General features: G+C 41.9%; 1 protein-coding gene across 1 annotated transcript in view; it reads left to right on the forward strand.

The window, feature by feature from the left end:
• FREM3 (FRAS1 related extracellular matrix 3) overlaps window positions 1-18,659 on the forward strand; it is an 84,658-nt gene extending 65,999 nt beyond the window's left edge. Inside the window, exons 13-24 of the mRNA XM_066573695.1 lie at window positions 306-464; window positions 1,962-2,265; window positions 4,901-5,032; window positions 5,252-5,583; window positions 8,215-8,407; window positions 9,738-9,842; window positions 11,535-11,662; window positions 13,019-13,153; window positions 13,243-13,369; window positions 15,708-15,895; window positions 16,475-16,621; window positions 17,826-18,659. Of these exons, the coding sequence (XP_066429792.1) occupies window positions 306-464; window positions 1,962-2,265; window positions 4,901-5,032; window positions 5,252-5,583; window positions 8,215-8,407; window positions 9,738-9,842; window positions 11,535-11,662; window positions 13,019-13,153; window positions 13,243-13,369; window positions 15,708-15,895; window positions 16,475-16,621; window positions 17,826-18,344 (2,469 nt within the window). The 3' untranslated portion in view covers window positions 18,345-18,659. The remainder of the gene's footprint in view (window positions 1-305; window positions 465-1,961; window positions 2,266-4,900; window positions 5,033-5,251; window positions 5,584-8,214; window positions 8,408-9,737; window positions 9,843-11,534; window positions 11,663-13,018; window positions 13,154-13,242; window positions 13,370-15,707; window positions 15,896-16,474; window positions 16,622-17,825) is intronic.
• The last annotated feature ends 899 nt before the right edge of the window (window positions 18,660-19,558 follow it).

The raw sequence follows: 19,558 nt of genomic DNA on the forward strand, positions 1-19,558 counted from the left end.
CTCTAGCGGAACCAAAGAGGAGAGCTGAGGGGAGGAGGATCCCGGATCCACACACTGCCATCAGTGTATGCATCTGACCCTAGGTGTTGCATAGTGATTTCCGGGCAGGGAGCTGCGCCACCCCGCCCAGTAATCACTTTAATAGTGACCAGACGTCACCAGAAAGCGTGACAAAAGCGTGACAAATGCCTGTCCTGCCTAAATCGGGACATCTTGTCACCTTATTTAGTTGCAATCATGGTTTATTAATGTATGCATGGGGGACAGTCATTACCAGTCAGATGATACTTATCTGATCTTTTCAGATGAACAAAGCTATTGTGTACATTGAAGAAATGGATAGTGTTGCTGATGTGACTTTCCCAGCTGTACCCCAAGTTGTTTCACTTTTGATGTATGATGATACCTCTAAAGCAAAAGAAAGTCCGAGGCCTCCAACAGGATATCCTGTAGTATGTGTAACAGTAAGTAATCTGTCATTCTACCATTAGCCGCTTCACAGAAATACATATAATGGGGCAAAGTTAGTATAGGAAATACGCCAGTTTTTTACCTCAAATTACACTAGAAAACAGTCACATTTATCATATGTTTTTAAACACTTCCGCACACTTTTTATGACTCGTCGAATAAAAGGACATGGCTCTGTGAAAAAGAGTGTTACACTGTCCTTCAAAAATTGGACTAAAAATTGTGTCACATTTTGCAGTTTTTCATAAACAAAGCCAACTAATAGGTAGTATAATGTGAAACCAGACATAATACAACAGATTTGTCATTCAGCAGAACCATTGTGAAAAACCTGCTGTATATCTCATAGTGAAGACAGCACCATCTAGCATTATTACTTTACTGTGCATTAAGTAGTCAAGTGGCTTTCCTAAGTTCATGGGTGAAAGGCAGTGTTTGATCCCATTTACAAGTGCACTGCTTAAACCTTCACACATACAGATGCATCACTATAGAGTTGCATTAATCGCTATTTAGTGCGATAATCTGTGAAAGTGTAAATATAATACGAATTTTCTAGATTTTTTGTGCAATGTCGCTTTAAAATGTATATTCACATTTAGAAATGGTTTTATATACTGTATATATGATGTACCTACCTTAAAGGGCTTAAACAGACGACATGTTTGCGCACATTTTTGAGCGCTTGAAAATCATGCCCACAAAACGTAACAAACAGAAACCATTGAAATCTGTAGGTTCATTCTCATGAGCGTGTTTGTCGTGCAATTTCAGCGAGCAAGAAAAAGTTGAACTTGCCCTATCTTTCTGCGTTTTACACCGCTAGCTACCGTAGACGTCTATGGAAGAGTCAAAAAATCAAGGAAAAGGGTGTGACACTGCGGACAGCACAGGGAAAAGAAGACAGACGGCCCTTATAAGGCTTTAACCCTTTGCAATCCAATTTTGGATTCAGGGTTTCCTAGGGGGCTTTTTTCTTTCTGCCATTAATACAATGGTGCCATCTGCTGGCTAGAGCCAGTACTGCGGTATGTGACATGCTGGAGAGGCCCCTGACAACAGAGCGGCCAGTAATATACAGTAAGAATACCCTGCCGGACGTCTTCTGACATTGAAGCTGTACAGCCTTCAATCAGAATGTCTTTAGACGTCAGACAGTGGATTGGAAAGGGTTAAATAGTCATTGTACTCCATGGAAAAGTAGTATCACGCGTGTGCGTGAACTGACATTTCGAGCATAAAAATGATAGTACTATGCATAGATTTTCGCATAACAGGCTGGTTGCCATCTCCAAACCTGCGCTGAGCGTATTTGCGCCTATGTTCGTCTGTCAAAGCCCTAAAGCTGAGTAACTTTGTAGTTACACTGCTTTCCTAAAATGGTGTTAACGGTGAACATACACTATTTACTCAGTTATATTAGTTATCCGCGTTACACTGGACATTTTCATGAATTTAGTGGTATATCAATAATATTTTTTGTTTCCTAGGCATGCAATCCAAAATATTCCGAGTTTGACAAAACAGGCTCCATCTGCAGTGCTGAGAATATTAATGACACACTCACTCAATACCGTTGGCTGGTGAGCGCCCCTAGTGGTAGCGATGGGGTAACCAGTCCTATGCGAGAAGTGGATTCTAATACATTTTTTACTGACACCAAGTCAATCAGTTTAGACTCCATCTATTTTCATGCTGGTTCCAGGGTGCAATGTGCTGCAAGGGCAGTCAATGCTAACGGAGATCCTGGTCTAGAACTGATGAGCCCCATTGTCACCGTCAGCAGAGAAGAAGGTTAGTTCTTATACAATACTATGCTGTACATTGGGCTATAATCATTAAAGCACCATATAACTGATACAGTTGCACATCATAGGAACTGCTAGCATAGAAGAGCCAGACATTAAGGGTATGTTTATATGGTCAGAAATTCTACCAACACAATGGAATTCGCTCGAGACAATCTCCAACATTTTCATTACAAGCATTGTGTAACTGTAATTTTGCAACGGATTCTGTACCAAAATGGTTGCCATACTTCAAAAGGTGCGGATTTTTCCAAACACGGAGTTTGAAATCTACATTGCAGAAAAAAAGAATTTTTTTCTGCAATTCTTGACGTGGTTTCCACATTCCACATTGATCGGCCAGATGTGAATTTATCCCATTGACTGGGGCTAAAGCCCCATCACATCAAAATCCAACGCAGAACTCCGAGTCTAAGCCTTGGATTTCTGCTGCAGATTAAAGCGTTAGATCCACATCGGAGCAATTCAGTATGCATTTGGCACTTACCATGTGAATGAGGCCTAAAAATTCCCATATACATGCTGCAGGGAACATCTGTAGCGTGAATTGACTTGGGCAGGGCTGCAGACTTTACATCCACAGCATGTCAATTTATGCTGCAGATAAATAAAAGGTGAAATCCGCAGTGAATCTGCACCAAATTCCGCATCAAAACCCTCACCACTTGGTGCGGAGTTGGCTTGGATTTAATGGCTCAGCATTCACTGCTGATTTTCTGCCGCAGAACATCCGCAGCGAGTCGGCAATATGTGAACATACCCTTAGCAGGGAACACTAAGCAAAGGGTTTGTTTCTAGAGATGAGCGAGCGTACTCGGAAAAGCACTACTCGCTCGAGTAATTTTCTTTATCCGAGTATCGCTGTGCTCGTCCCTGAAGATTCGGGTGCCGCTGCGGCTGACAGGTGAGTCGCAGCGGGGAGCAGGGGAGAGCGGGCGGAAGAGAGGGAGAGAAAAATCTTACCTCCGTTCCTCCCCGCTCTCCCCTGCAGCTCCCCGCTCCGTGCCGGCACCTGAATCTTCAGGGACGAGCACAGCGATACTCGGATAAAGCAAATTACTCGAGCGAGTAGTGCTTTTCCGAGTACGCTCGCTCATCTCTATTTGTTTCCTTTAACCTCTTCTGTGTCTATTCTAACTGTGCTTGTATGAAGCAGCATGTAAGGATTAGAGGACTCAATTGACAGATCATGTGTTTGTTGAATTACTGTAAATCAGAGGAAGGTGCTGGATCAAATTAAATTCAACAAAGCTCAAATACAGGCGAGAAAATCGCGCAATTTCCCATGGTGCGAGACTCAGTAAAAAAAGCAGATTATGAAACCAATGATTTTTAATGGTTTCCTTCTAGAGATGAGCGAGTATACTCGCTAAGGCTAACTACACGAGCTAATAGTGCCTTAGCCGAGTATCTGCCCGCTCATGTCTAAAAATTCAGGTGCCGGCGGCAGGCGGCGAGCGGCGAGGGAGAGCAGGAGGAACGAAGGGGAAATCCCTCTCTTCTCTCCCCCTCGCTCCCCCTGCTCACCGCCACAACTCACCTGTCACCCGCGCCGGCCCCCGAATCTTTAGACACGAGCGGGCATATACTCGGCTAAGGCACTACTCGCTCAAGAAGTTAGCCTTAGCGAGTATACTCGCTCATCTCTATTTCCTTCCCTTCTGCAATGTTTTCATTGATGCAATGTTGAGAGAACAAAAAATCGCAGCATACTCTACCTTTCGGCGATGTGCGTTTTTTTGTTGTTTTTAAATCTTCCATGCTTCCCTATGGAACCTCCTTTTTATCGCATTGAAACGCAAAAAAATGTGAGGCGATTTTGACATTAGAAAGTCCTATTGACTAGTGCAATAAATCTTTTAGCGCGGGCAGCAGCAATGCAATGTGAGATTATTCTAAAAAAAAGCATTGCTGATGCCCAAAAATCATGGCGATTTTGCCATGATTTTCTTCCGGCAAAATTCTGTTTGCCCGTGTGAAACTCGCCTTACAATGATAAATGTAACTTGTCAAAGTTCCACTAAATTCTCACTACTGTACTTCCTGCTGCATTGAGACAGCGATGACATCACTGACACCAGAGACATGGGAAAGCTCCAGTTGGTCATTGGCTTGCTTTGGCAGGTAACTAGCTGCAGCAGCCCCATTGTTGAGATGTCATTGCTGTTGCAGCCTGCAGTGGGGAGCAGTGGGGGACTGAGCAATTGTGAAGGGAAGCAGGCGGGGGAACAGGTGGGGTAAGTATGGCTTCCTTTTCATTATTCCACCAGAGTGAGCAGCTTTTCTATTTTTTTTTTTTTACTCTGAATAATCCCTTTAAAAAATGTATTTTAATGTAACTTTATACTACTAAAAAGGAAGGGGTATTCCAGTCTTAAGTATTTATTACCTACCTAGTGGTTGGATGATACATGCTAGATTGGTTGGGGTCTGACTTCTAAGAACCCCACCAATTGGCAGATGGAGACCACTGCCCCCCATTCCAACCAGCTGCTGGGAGGAGCTACAGTAACAACCAAGCCTTCTAGCAGTTAACCTGAGCAACACAGTTCTACTTTAGTTCCCATGAATACATATATTGTATAATAAAAATTAAATTGTTATATTTGTTCTTTCTCAAGGTCTTTGCCAACCCCGTGTTCCAGGAACAGTAGGTGCTGAACCTTTTTCTGCGAAGATTAAGTACACTGGCCCTGAAGATCCAGACTATCCTAACCTGATAAAACTGACTGTAAGAATGCCACATATGGACGGTACGATTTCCATGATGCATAACAAACCTATCATTAATTTCGACCCAGATGATTGCTATACGGTTAATTTTTGCACGAGTAACTAAAAGCATGAATAGCTCTATATATTTGCTTTGTAGACATTACTAGTTAAGCTCAGGATTGTTAAATCAGATATAGCTGGAAAGAAAACTTTACGACAACTTTGTATAATTCATACTCTGAATGGTTATATCACAGGTATGCTTCCTGTTGTATCAACTAGACGCATGTCCAACTTCGAACTGACGCTTAGTCCTGATGGCACCCGTGTTGGCAACCATAAGTGCTCTAATCTCATTGACTACAATGAAGTTCCTACCAAGTATGGTTTCATTACGGAAAACACAAAAATGTATGAAATGATAGGTGAAACATCTCCATACCAGTACAGCTCTGCTCTAAGATCAGCAAAGACCTTGCGTTTTTATCGTAACCTCAATCTGGAAGCTTGTCTCTGGGAGTTCAACAGCTTCTTTGATATGTCTGAGCTCTTGACAGACTGCAGCGGCACTATAGGGACTGATGGGCAGGTGAGTATATATGTACATAGTACAACAATTCAGTTACAACCAGCATGATGGCTCAGTGGTTAGCACTGGGATTCTGGGTTCTAGTCTGACCAAGGTCAGCATCTACATGGAGTTTGTGTCCTCCCCATGTTTGTATGGGTTTCCAAGTTTTACCCCACATTCCAAAAACATACATCTAAGTTAATTGGCTTCCTATGAAATTGTGTCTGAAAAGGGGACAGGAACTAATATATGTGTGGTAGCAATCTCTGTACAGTGCTGTAAAACCTGTCTTGTTACAGTGCTGTACAACCTGTCAGAGCTGTGTAAAAGTTAGCAAATTATTGTCAATGGTAATGATTATAATAATTTTTATTCTAATTATAATTAATGGTAGATATTTTAAAGAATTAGTAAAGTCTTTGGTCCAACAGGACAACTTCTGACCCCCAAAATAGGGGAAATGGTATTAGCCACAATGGTGAGAGCAAAGACCAGTGCAGTGTCTGCAGCACTCTCCTCCATCCTATTTGGTCACCCATTCATTTGCAGGGAAGATGTTCGATTTTGCCACACAGCCTTGCCAAAAATTGCTGTGGTTCTGTAATGCAATTTTACGGCAGTGCAGTAAGTGCACCATGGGCTTCACCGGTAGATATCACTTGGCTGAAAACCACAGCAATTCACAGAAAAATTGTACGGTTTGGGCCCCTTTGTGTACAGGCATCCTACGAGATGGTAAAATTTAAAGAAGTTGCTCCAAGTTATAAAGTTATAAAGTTCTGGGGATAGAGGATAACTATAACTTGAAGCAGCCATAGGATAGGGGATAACTTTATGATCATTAGGGGTCCATCATTGGGACTCCCTCCAAACACGAGAATGGGAGTCCAGTTGGTCTTCAGTTGAATGGAGTGAAGTTGCGCAGGTGCGCCACTGCTCCATTCACTTTTATGACAATGCTGGAGACTGCCAAAGTGCTTGAACTCTAATCTCTAGTGAAGTCATTGAAGTGAATGGATTGGAAGTGTGCTTGCCGAACCTCTGCTCAATTCCCTCATGGAGCAACCCCCCCCCCATTCTCAAGATCGGTGGGGGTACCAGTGGCCAGAACACTAATGATTATAAAATGATGTGGGTAGGGAATAACTTTATAACTTGGAACAACTCTTTAAGCTTTACCCACACAAGGCTGTATAGCTTGTAGGCTGTTGGTGAAGCTACTGGTATGTATACAGCTTTAAACACAGAGTGCCAGTATGTACCTTAGAGTTCTTATTCTTATCATAGTATGTAAAGCCAAAAAAAGACATATGTCAATTCGGTTCAGCCTATTAAGCCCCAATGTTGATCCAGAGGAAGACAAAAAACCCCAATGAGGTAGAAGCCAATTTTCCCCATTTAAGAGGAAAAAATCCCTTCCTGACTCCAATCTGGCAATCAGAATAATCCCTGGATCACCTCCTAAAGTTATTAATAACTATAACATATAATATTGTATCACTCAAGAAAGGTGTCCAGACCCCTCTTGTACTATTTTATCTAATTTGGCATCACCACATCCTCAGGAGAGAGTTCCACAGTCTCACTGCTCTTACTGTAAAGAACCCTCTTCTATATCAGTGTAGAAACGTTCTTTCCTCTAGACATAGAGGGCGCCCCCTTATTGCAGTCACAGTCCTGGATATAAACAGATCATGGTAGAGATCACTGTATTGTCCCCTGGTATATTTATACATAGTTATTAGGTTGCCACTCAGCCATCTTTTTTACTAAACTAAATAATCCCAATTTTGATAACCTCTCTGGGTATTGTAGTCCGCCCATTCCATTTATTACTTTAGTTGCCCGCCTTTGTACCCTCTCAAGCTCTGATATGTCCTTCTTGAGTACTGGTGCCCAAAACTGTCCACAATGTTCCATGTGTGGTCTGACCGGTGACTTGTAAAGAGGAAGAACAATGTTCTCATCATGTGCCCCTAGACCTCTTCTGATGCACCTCATGATCCCATTTGCCTTGGCAGCAGCTGCCTGACACTGGTTTGTAAATTTATCTGCCTATGACCTGCAGATAAGACTTTGGAAGTGACTGTATTAATCTTCAATGCATCCACTATGCAGATTGTACAGTATAAGGCCGGGCTCACACTATCGTAAGACGCTGTGTAAAAATCGCAGCATTTTACCGATGTATGGAACTGTGTATCCCTGTATATTGTTGCCTTTTTGCTCACATATGCCTATGCATGTACAGGCAATTTTATGTGTATTGTCCTGCACTGGATTTCTGGTTTCTTTTTATTTTCTCATGTCTCCTACCAACATGCGTTAATAAAAAACGCTGCACACACACAATGTAATTGCGTGCGCACTGCGTTTCAAATGGACACATAGAGACCAATAGGGCTCTTATGCGCCAGATATGCGGTAAAATATAACATGCTGCATTCTTTTTTACGTGTGAGCATATGCAATAAATATATGCAAGTGTGAGTGGAACAATGAAAATCAAAGTACTTCATTGACACCATTTGCCGTGTATTATGCGCACGTACATTGCGTGCGTTATACACAATGCAAATACGTTCATGTGAGCCCGACCCAACAGACTTACTTATTTGGGGTATATTTATAGTAATGTTGCTTTTGCAGGTATTGAACTTGGTCCAGTCATACGTGACTCTGCGGGTGCCGCTATACGTCTCTTATGTGTTCCATTCACCGGCAGCAGTTGGTGGTTGGCAGCACTTTGACCTGCAATCTGAGTTGAGGCTGACATTCGTATATGACACAGCCATCTTGTGGAATGAAGGAATAGGCAGCCCATCTGAGTCGGAGCTACAAGGTAAGATTAAATATATTCATATGCAGTCACTTTTATATGTCCTTCACTCACACTTTTTTTGCTCCTGACTATTTACTGTCTCATTATTGATGGCTACTTAGGGTGACCATAGACATTGCATATTTTTTGATTAATCATTACTTGAGGCATATCCAAAAATTTAATGTTATTTGCTCCAAAATGACCCAAAATGATACTATTCTATCAAATGATCCCCCCGATATTGTTATTATCTGAGATTTAAACTTTTCCTATCGAATTTAATTTTCAGATCTGCCCACTCAAATGCTAATATTTTTGTGAAAAATGTTAAAAACGCATGATATTTAATATAAAGAACAATTATGATCACAAAAGTTGTATATTTTGATGAAAATTTAGAGAAAAAAAATTGCATTTGCACAATTTCCAATAATAACTGTTCAGTTTTTAAAATGGCAGATACCAGGGAATGTAGGATGGTTATACATTAACACTTATAGCCACCATTACACTAAGGATACTTTTACACGTAGCGATAATCGTTCTCTTGAGCAACCAGTATAAACACAAAGATATATTTTTTTTACTGGATCTTTCAGTCGTTCAGTTGTACCTGTGCATGAGAATGACTGAACTGTTTTGCATAAAGTACTAATAGGCACTAACTGCTATTAGTACTTTATCAGCTTCATTTGCATGCAAATGAGCTTTTGGGAGCTGTTACAGAACTCAGCAGGAGGTCTGCGCTCTGTAATTAGCTCCATTGTTCAGTCAGGGGCTGCTAAGAAAAAACAATGTAATCTCCAGCTCCCCATGGAGAATTTTGCACCATGGACAGCAGACACAGTGTGCGGTCCTGCTTATCAGATGTTCTGCTGGCAGGGCTGACAGATAAGACAAAGCAATCAGCTATAATCGGCCCTCCCCCAGCAGAACACAGCGTGCAGTCCTGCTTATCAGCTGTTCTGCCGAACAATGGTTTTCAAGCAGAACTGAAAACTGTAGTCAGGCAGAAAACTGAAAGATGGGCATATTTAGACACACCGATTAAGCCATCTTTTAAGCGAATTTTGAGTGATAATCGTTGTGTCTAAATGGGCCTTAATGAATGAGCCAACAATGATTTTCATGCTTGCCTGAAATGAACGCTAAGCAAACCAATTATCATTGTTCAATCGCGGGGTGTGTTTACAATGAATCTATATTGTTCAAATTTGAACAATCGAGCTATTTTTTTTTTATTATACAATAATTGTTCCATGTAAAAGCACCTTGAGTGGTGTGATTATTTATATATTATATATACTATGCCCCCCGTGGCTAAAACAGTATTAAATGTTTATCTCAGGTTCCCTCTACCCAACCAGCATGCGCATTAATGAAGAAGGTCGCCTAGTTGTGAACTTTAAGACGGAAATTCGCTTCCGAGGGCAGTTTGTCATGTCTCATCCAGGTAAGTTCTAAAGCTAAACTAAATGTTTTTACTGTTTTTTTAAGATTCTACATATAGCCTTAGTATATGAGACATGTTATCAGTGGAGTAATTGGAGGGGATGGTGGTAAATGTGCCTTCAGTACTGGGAGTCGGAGTGGCACCAACAAGCCACTTTGCCTTGGCTATTGTATTTAAAGGTTTTATTTTGCATCTGCAACATTAACCCCTTGAGTGGCGCGCCCGGAAATTTTCCAGGACGAGCTCCACTGACGATAGTGATATAGCCCGGAAGATTTCCGGGCTAGGTATCACTATGGGAGCTGCAGAGCACAATGCCACAAGCTGTGACAGTGTGCTCTGCCTGCACAGACCCACACAGAGCAGTGCAAGGGCTTTGAAAAACCAGCAGAAGATATTGCCGATCTGCCGGCAATCTCCTGCTTCTAAGTCCTGCTTTGTTTACAGGTTGCCATAGAGACCATTGGCTTGTCAGAAGCAAGCCGATGGTCTCTGTGGCAGGGAGAGCTGGTTCTTGGCAGTCAGAGGACAGATAGGTACCAGCTCTTACAGCAGAGATCAGAGAAAACCTCCGATCTTTGCTGTGTTAACCCTTTACATGCTGCAGTCTATGTGACTGCAGCATGTAAAGGGCTGTCACTGCAGCATGTAAAGGGCTGTCACCATCAGACCCCCGGAATGTGACATTGTGCTCTGCCTGCACAGACCCAGAGAGAACAAAGCAAGGGCTTTGAAAAACCAGCAGAAGATATTGCCGATCTGCCGGCAATCTCCTGCTTCTAAGTCCTGCTTTGTTTACAGGTTGCCATAGAGACCATTGGCTTGTCAGAAGCAAGCCGATGGTCTCTGTGGCAGGGAGAGCTGGTTCTTGGCGGTCAGAGGACAGATAGGTACCAGCTCCTACAGCAGAGATCAGAGAAAACCTCCGATCTTTGCTGTGTTAACCCTTTACATGCTGCAGTCTATGTGACTGCCGCATGTAAAGGGCTGTCACTGCAGCATGTAAAGGGCTGTCACCATCAGACCCCCGGAATGTGATCAGGGGGTCCTGATGGGTCCCTGTGGAAGTCCCCTAAAGGGACAAAAAAAAAAGTAAAAAGAAAAACAAAAGTAAAAAAATTATAAAAAAAATAATAAAAACACTTGTCTCCCTTTACTTTGTAAAAAATCAAAAATACAATCACACATGTGGTATCCATGCGTCGTAATGACCCAGAAAAGGAAGTTAATACATTATTTAACCCCTTAATGACATGGCCCCTTTTTTTCTTTTTTCCCCATTTCTTTTTTTCCTCCCCCCTGTTTAAAAAATCACAACTTGCCCCGCAAAAAACAAGCCCTTATATGGCCATGTCAATGGAAAAATGAAAAAGTTATGGCTCTTGAGACGCAACTGCAAAATTAGTTGAAATTCAATGATTAGACCATTTTAAAAAACCTGCCCTGGTGGGTCTGACAGGGTGGTAGGAAACCCGCCACTCACGGGGTTAACAGACCAAACGGAATGTTTGCTTCTGGTGAGGGAAAGCATGGCTTCACTTCTGCGTGCTGTCAACCTACATTCCAGTATAGTATTTGCCAGCAATTAACGAAGTAATTTATGAGAAGAAATGTGATTGTCTCCACTTCAGCAGCCATTAAAATTGATGTTAATATCATATTTAACTCCACTTGTTAACGATCCTGCTCCAGGTACATCTCTGACATCTATGGTCATGTCTACTGACCACCCTGAGCTCACCTTCACCTTGAACCTTCTTCGCAGTGAGCCCAGCTTCCGGCAGCCTGTGCAGCAGTGGAATTTTGTCTCCGACTTTGCTGTAGGTATTGGGACAACTAGTGATCAAATGTGGGTTTATATATTATATGCTCCATAAAGCAGTTTGTAAAAAAGGAAAGCAATACAAGTTGAACACCATTTCATACTATCTTGTTGATACTTGTCACACATTATATATAGTGTTAGCTCTTGCTCATTGAAAGGGTTTAAAAATATTTGACCAGTGTAAATTGTGGTTCAAACCAATACCAACTCATATCCCGTTTCCCTGAAAATAAGACCCTGCCTTATATTAATTTTTGCCCAAAAGGAGGCACTAGGTGTTATTTTCAGGGAATGTCTTACCATACTTACCTAGCAGGCGCTGTCCGGGTCCCTCCTGCTGGTCTCCATAGCTCTGGTAGGCTTCCTTGCAGTTCTCAGCTGCCGACAGAAGATCGCTTGCTGGTAATGGGGTTTGTAAACCCCTCCTCCAGCAATCGATTGCTCTGATTGGTTCTCGAGGGCTGCAGCTTAGCCAATCAATGCAGCACTCAATGAACCAATCACAGCCATTGAAATGAACTGCAGATAACTGGAATAAAATAGATTATAGTGGATACATAGCTGAATGACCACTTTATTAAAGATACCGATCCTTTTACAATTGAAGCTTCCATATATGGAAATTAGACATGTGACTCAGCAATAAATCAAGTGAGGAAGTTTTCTTCAGATCAGTTTCCATGTCGTTAGAATGGTAAAATTGAGTGATTTGAGTGGCTGTGAATGATGCAAGGTCATCGATGCTAGACTAGCTGGGCCGTTATTACAAAAACTGCAAAAGTTCAGGGGGTACAACAGTGTGAGCAAGGAAAAACATCCAACTAGTAGATAAAAGGAGGCAGAGGGGGATGTCAGGAATTGTTCCGATGAACAGGCAGTGCATAGTCAAGCAACTGGAAGCCGAATACAACACCAGTGCTCCAACTACGATAGTTCAATGCACAACTCGTCGTTCCTTAGCATGGATGGACCATGGATTGACAACAGTCAACCAATTTGAGTGTAAAGTTACTCTTCTCTGCGACCTGTGTAGTTGTGCCTTGTTTCAACCTTCCCTGTTGAATGATGGGGCAGAACAGACATTGACAGATAATGTATGGCGCTATTATTTCCCTACTGGGTGTTGATATTATTGGAGCATGTATGGTGGTCTTTACTTATATTTGCAGTGGAGGGTGGCAGAACTGTATAGCCCTGTGATTCACAGAACTATAAGGGAATGTTATTTAGCTAACGTATGACATAGTTATTTGGGCTCCATATTGTTTAGTGCTTATAATTAGGCATTGTATGGTACAGTCATTTCTACGCCTTATCATTCTAAACTTGTGAACTTTCCATTTTTTTCTAGGTACGAGATTACTCCGGAACATACACTGTAAAACTTATTCCTTGTAATGCATCTCCCAACCAAGAATATAGTCTACCTCCTATATGCAACCCACGTGAGCCTATCACATTTGACATCGATATTAGGTTTCAACAGGTACGATTTAGTGCTCAGCCTAAGTTTCTATGTGCTTGAGCTTAAATGTACTAAATGTAATTGCATGTTAATACATTGATATATTGCAGGTTAGTGATCCAGTATCAGCAGAGTTCAGTCTCAATACGCAAATGTTTTTACTGTCCAAGAAGGAACTGTGGCTGTCGGATGGCTCAATGGGATTCGGTGAAGGAACAGATGTTGCATTTTCTGAAGGTGCAAAAGACAGTATCAGATTGTATATAGCTTATGTAGAAATGTCCCACAGGTAGCAATAAACATGTAGGGGGTTTAATTGTCACTAGGAGCTGTCAAATCTACAATGAACGGCCAGTGGGGTGTCTTGTAAGAAGCCAAGTAGTGTCATACATATAATTCCCCCCAGACAACCCGTTATGCTTTATAAATTTGTTTACATGTTCATGTAGTTATATAGCAAGGGTCTCGGCTCTTCCTGCTTCTGCAAAATCTTGATTGAAGTTTACGGTTTCTTTTAAAGAAGGAAATATTTTTAAGGAATTGTTCTATAACTGCTTCTATGGGAACTTGTAATTGTTCTACTGCATGTAAAAATCATGATAATATTTTTACAGGCCACGTGTTACGTGTGCTGCTGGGATCTGTAGGTCTAAGCTTCCTAGCAGCACAGCCCTCACAGGGTTAATTGATTGAGCTGGCTGGGCGTGATACTCCTTGCTAGCCAATCTTCTGAGTTTGTGCTCACATGTAAACCCAGCTCCTGGTCAGTCTCTGTATGGTGTTCAGGGTGCGCAGTCATGAATCCTTGTCTGTTGAAGTTTGCTGTGTGACCTGCTATCTGTGTTTTGTTGCAGCTTGCTGTGTGATCTGTGCCTTGCGGTTCATGTCCGTTTGTACATTTATTTTGTGTCAGTTTGGTCTGCTGAGTTTGTTTGCTATGTCTGTGCTAGGTTGGCCTCTAGGGCCCACTAGTAGATGTGTCTTGCTAGTGTAGGGACTGCAAGATACGAGGGGCCTTGCCGAGGCTTGCAGCTTAAGTTCATTGGCCAATGTACGAACTAACACCTCGCATTTATATTCAGCTTATCATCTGCTATTAGTGTTTGCATTGTGGCTGCTGTGTGCTGTGTATTCTGGCTCTGTGAGTCCTGTTGTTCAGTCCCTGTCATGTGGCATGTGAATGCGTCCTGTTCTGGTGCGTGGCTTCTAGGATCAGGTAGGGCCCAGATCCGAAGACCACTGGGCTGTCCTTATTGGGGCAATATCCCTGCTTAGTTAGGGCCATGTCAACCTCCCGGTAGCACAGGGCCAGTTTGCCTGAAAACCGTGTGACCCTGGTGAAACCCATGAACTCATCCAGTCCTCTTTGGGTACGATCATGTGGGCCCCGTGCTTAGTCTGCCCACACTATCGTAACACCACGTTTATGATTTTGAAAAGTCAATGGAGAAAGACACCAGAAAAAGTGCTGTTCTATAAGAAAACCAAACAAAATGGAATGCCCTATTATTTTCAATGCAATTGTGGCCGAAAATTGGCACATTTACATTGTATGCCCTAAGGTGCTTATATTTGGATTCCAAATACTGATATCCGTGACTATAGCTCAGCAGACAAATACATACCTATGAGCAAATCCCACGTCCCTCACACAAAACAGTCTGTAAGACTTATAAATAATACCCAACTTCTCCCACAACAATTTTTTGAAACAGCATACATATTAGGGGAGAGCATGCCCTCTCCTACTTTGGCTGTATCAATACCGAGTGTAGTCAAAATGGCTGCTCAGCGCTATATCCTGAATAAGAAGACATGGATGCGCTACACAATGCTATGGCGCACAAACTTAAATATGGATTTAAATTTTGTGTTGTGGCCCCTGTAAGACAGAGAGCGCAAAACCCAATTGTAAAATTGAAGAGTAGCATCTGAGAAACGGAAATCCACTTAGTGTGTCTAAGTGCCGTGGGACTGCTGCTATGACTAAAGTAAGGAAATGTAAGTTCTGGTAGTAAGACCAATGTGAAAACATACTCTAAGCGGGCTCTTTTTGCTACGGTAGGGGCAAACCATACTGGAAGTCTTCCACTGTCATCTGCAGGAGATTCAGATAGCGATCCGCATTGGGCCTCCTTCTAGTACGCTTGCTCATAGGCCTGTTCAACTTTGCCATTGTTATCTCAATATAGGACACCAGCATTGAGATATGGCGCTCGATCAGTCTTTTTGACTACACCCTGTATATACCTGGAAAGCGCCTTTAACTCTTCATGTACCATGCTGAATTCTGTTTAGCATTGACCTGTGTCAAAAAATAACTGCTGTCAATAAAGGGGGTGTGCAAGATTAGAAACAAGGGTCTGCTTTTTATCCATGGACTATATTATAGATCAGCCCTATTCAAGCAAATGATGCATTATCAAAGACAGCCCAATAATGGCACTGGCTCTGAAGACAAAGCCAACCCATTTTATGTGTTATATCTAATAGTTAGCGCCCTGTTTGCTAATACATATAGTCATTGCACCTGTTACTGACAATTCTGCATTATTCTTTTTATCTTTCAATGAAGGGTCTACGATTTATGGACGTGTCATGGTGGATCCTGTTCAAAATCTTGGAGACTCATTCATCTGCAACATTGAGAAAGTATTTTTATGTACCGGAGCCGATGGCTATGTGCCTAAATATAATCCAGTTGCCAATGAATATGGATGCCTTGCAGATTCAGCTACCTTACTTTATAGGTTTAAGATACTGGTATGTTAATTTATGAATAAGTCACATTACATGTTAAGGTCCCTTTTCACAGGATGACTATTGAGCACTTAAGCCCCCAGCACTCGTCCCAACAATCATCCCTCCTCTACTTTCACACATGAGTGATAATCGCTCACTGAATGAAAGCAAAATGCGCTGAAAATTTTTGGCCAGCTTCCCGCCTCCATTAGCGTAAACAGGCAATAATTCATAGATGAATGAGCTCCTATTTACACAGGCCAATTATCCCTGCAAATGTCTTCGTCATTTAGTCATTGACCATGTTTACACTGAATTCAGTTTTCCACGATCCAGCGATTAACTAATCATTCCGTATAAAAGGGCCCTAATTGTGTGAAGAACTGTTTTTTACTGTCAGTCTCACTATTGTCAAAAATGAATGGTGTCCGTTTTAATGAAGACATGACTATGTATGTTATACTTGTGTGACCTCCAAGTACTTTCTTGTTCGGGAACTGATTAACTACCTCTTCTAGCATTTCTATTATAAAATATGGGTTATTAGATAACAGGTATATTTAAGATTTAAGAATCCGTCATATTTTACTTACACTAAAGGACAAGGCTCAGCCAGAAACCCAAGAGAAGGTATTTGGAAATCTTCCATTTAAAGCTAAATTAGCAGCCGACAGCTCAGAAGCTCTGCCTCTGGTGAAACAGCCAGGATCGGACGGCTTTAGTCTTTCATCGGATGCCCTTTTTCAGGTACATTTTGATTATATTGTATTATAATACAGGCTATATTTTATTACATTAATGTGTAATAAATTGATGCACCCATCAACAAGTACCATCATTTGTAGACTAGTGGATATGCCAAGAATACAGAAATTTAACCATAAGACTGAGTTTACAAGTGTTAGGGCATTCCATTTACCTGCTCCTTCATGGTAATAGGAAAATAGAATGCCAGATTGATTTCAATGGTTTCGTCTTTACTATCTAGATTTGCGTTAACAAACATGTTTCCCCGAAAATAAGATCTATACCGACAATAAGCCCTACCCTGATTTTCAGAGGGGAGGGGCTTGAAATATAAGCTATCCCCCAAAAATGAGCCCTAACTACTTCAGGTGAAAAAAAACCGCAATACTCACCTGGCAGCTGGCGTATGTGTTTAGTTCATTGATGGGTTCATGCGCTAATACGTTCCATAGCAGCGTCCATTTGTTTAAGCCCTTACACAGCTGTTTCTCATAACCCTACTTAGCTCAGATAAGCATGCATATCCATTTCCATAGGAGTAGGAAAATAACTTCTTGCCACACATCTCTGAAAGCAGCTTATCTCCCATGGGAATAAAAAAACAGAATGTTGGAATCTACCTGCTATTGGGGGACTCGAGGGGCCAGCATACAATGGCGATCACACAAACATCTGAAGATTCTATTCCTTTTTATCTAATATGTAGGATAAGCTTAAGGCCTCCTGTCCACGGGCATAGCGATATCCCGCAGCAGATCTCTGCCGCAGGAGCCGCCGATGGGGAGCAGGGGAGAGCTGACAGATAGGCTCAATGCAGAGAATCGCGACGCGATTTGAATCACGCGAGCAGAGAATCGCTATGATTCTCCACTCGTGGACAGGGGACTGCGCTTTCCATAGCAATGCTATGGAAAGCGTTCACTTCGTTACCCGCGGCCGGATTATCGCCATGGATAACACAGTGAACAATCGCCCGTGGACAAGAAGCCTTACTCCCAGTGGTAGTAAAACTTTACCTAAAAGTCCCTCTTAGTTTCCCTACAGTTAATGTCTGTTGCCATGACCATCTCAATTTTATAGAGCCTCTGGAAATAATGACATACATATATTGTTTGAGATGCTTTTTCAAATCTAAAGCTAAAATGTTCAACAAAAAGTTTTATAATATTCAAGAAATAAAATTTGTTTTGTCTAAAACATTTAGGTGGCTGCTGGACGTGAATGGTTCATTCATGCTATCTATACAGTCCGATCAAGAGAAAATGCCAACAGAGGCATTGGAAAACGTAGTGTGGAATACCACCACACCCTGAGTGGCACGGATATTAGAAATGATAAGTTGAAGAGAAGCAGAAGAGCAAATAAGGATGATCTGGCACTTACTCAAGACATTGGGGAAGAAAAGAACACGGGGACAAACATCCAGCATGTTACTCTAAAACACTCTAAAAGGGTCTCCGGCAAGGATACATTACCAGGTAGTGGACTCTATAACAAACCAGTCTTAGAGATCGCTGGCCAGGATCCACTGGGCGCTTTGATGCCAGCCATCGGAGGGGTGGCTGCTTTGTTGCTCCTGATTTGCACCATAATTATCATCATTGTGCTTCTAAAACGCAGAGAACACTCACATTGGGATAAGAAGACAACCTCCAACAGTCACTGCAATAGCCATGAAACTGTAACCACTAGACATAGCAGCAGTGACAGCTCTGAGGTATAGAAGATTGGACATTTAGTTTACATACCTCTCATTTCTTTCTGCCTATATATTTTGCTACTAGTAAGTCCTTTTGATATATCTGACTTCTCCAACCAAAAATTTCCAAAATGTTTGAAGTATTATGGACCACTCATTGTCTTTTCGGTAGCAAATCAATTCAATATCCGATGTTTTTGATAATAATCTTTTCATCTGCTATTATCCATTGGTTCTCCAGAAAGCACTGCAGCCGTGAATCTTGAACCTGGCAAATTAATGTAACATTTTTTATTACCATCTACGTTTTTTGTGAAATTTAATACATCTCTTTGGATACCCTTTTTTTTATTATCTTCTACTACACTATATGTTGACCCACTATAGAGGATGCAGGGGATGCGGTTGCACCCTGGCCCAGGACCCTTAGGGGGCCCATAAGGCCTCTCTTCTCCATATAGGGAGCCCAGTACTATTAATAAACAATTATAGTTGGGGGCCCTGTTACAGGTTTTGCATTGGGGTCCAGAAGCTTCAAGTTACGCCTCTGTGTTGACCCGCTCCTCCACCTCAGCCAGACCAAGATGTCTCTCAAGAAGTAGCCAAAACTCTATAAGATTAGACATTACAATTGTGGAGTCGGTACCCTGGCGATAAAATCTGACTGTATGGGGGTCCCAATATCAGGACTCTGCAGTCAACCGTATTTGCATGACCTGCTCACGCTAAAGGGGTTTTCTAATGTGCATATTAAGCATATTAAAGAGTATTCTTATCTTAGACATTTATGGCTTATTCATATATCCAATTTTGGGACTACGTTCAAAACAGGGATCCCACAACGGCCTGTTGAAGCAGCCATTTTGAATAGAGAAGTGGCCGGGACTATGGAAATAGTTCCATTTGCTGTGATACACCGTTGCTGTAACCCCAACATAAGTGAATGACAGTTACAGAAATTCTATAAAACAGTGAACGTAGATGTTTCTGTAATCCCTGCCACCTCTACATTCACAGACGTCGCTTCAACAGGTGAGAAGTGTCGGGGGACTGCCATTCCAGAGATAGCTTTCAGTCCCACCTCTAGGACCATCAGGTATATCCTCTGGCTATACAATATATGATGAGAATACCCCTTAAATCTACAGGCAAATGCATGAGACATAAAAGGAGGAATTTATCACGGTCGATTCTTTTAAGTTAGTTTTGCCGGAGGCCATGTTGCTATTTTTTGTGAC

Source organism: Eleutherodactylus coqui, chromosome 7, assembly GCF_035609145.1.
Source record: "Eleutherodactylus coqui strain aEleCoq1 chromosome 7, aEleCoq1.hap1, whole genome shotgun sequence".
NCBI lineage: Eukaryota > Metazoa > Chordata > Amphibia > Anura > Eleutherodactylidae > Eleutherodactylus > Eleutherodactylus coqui.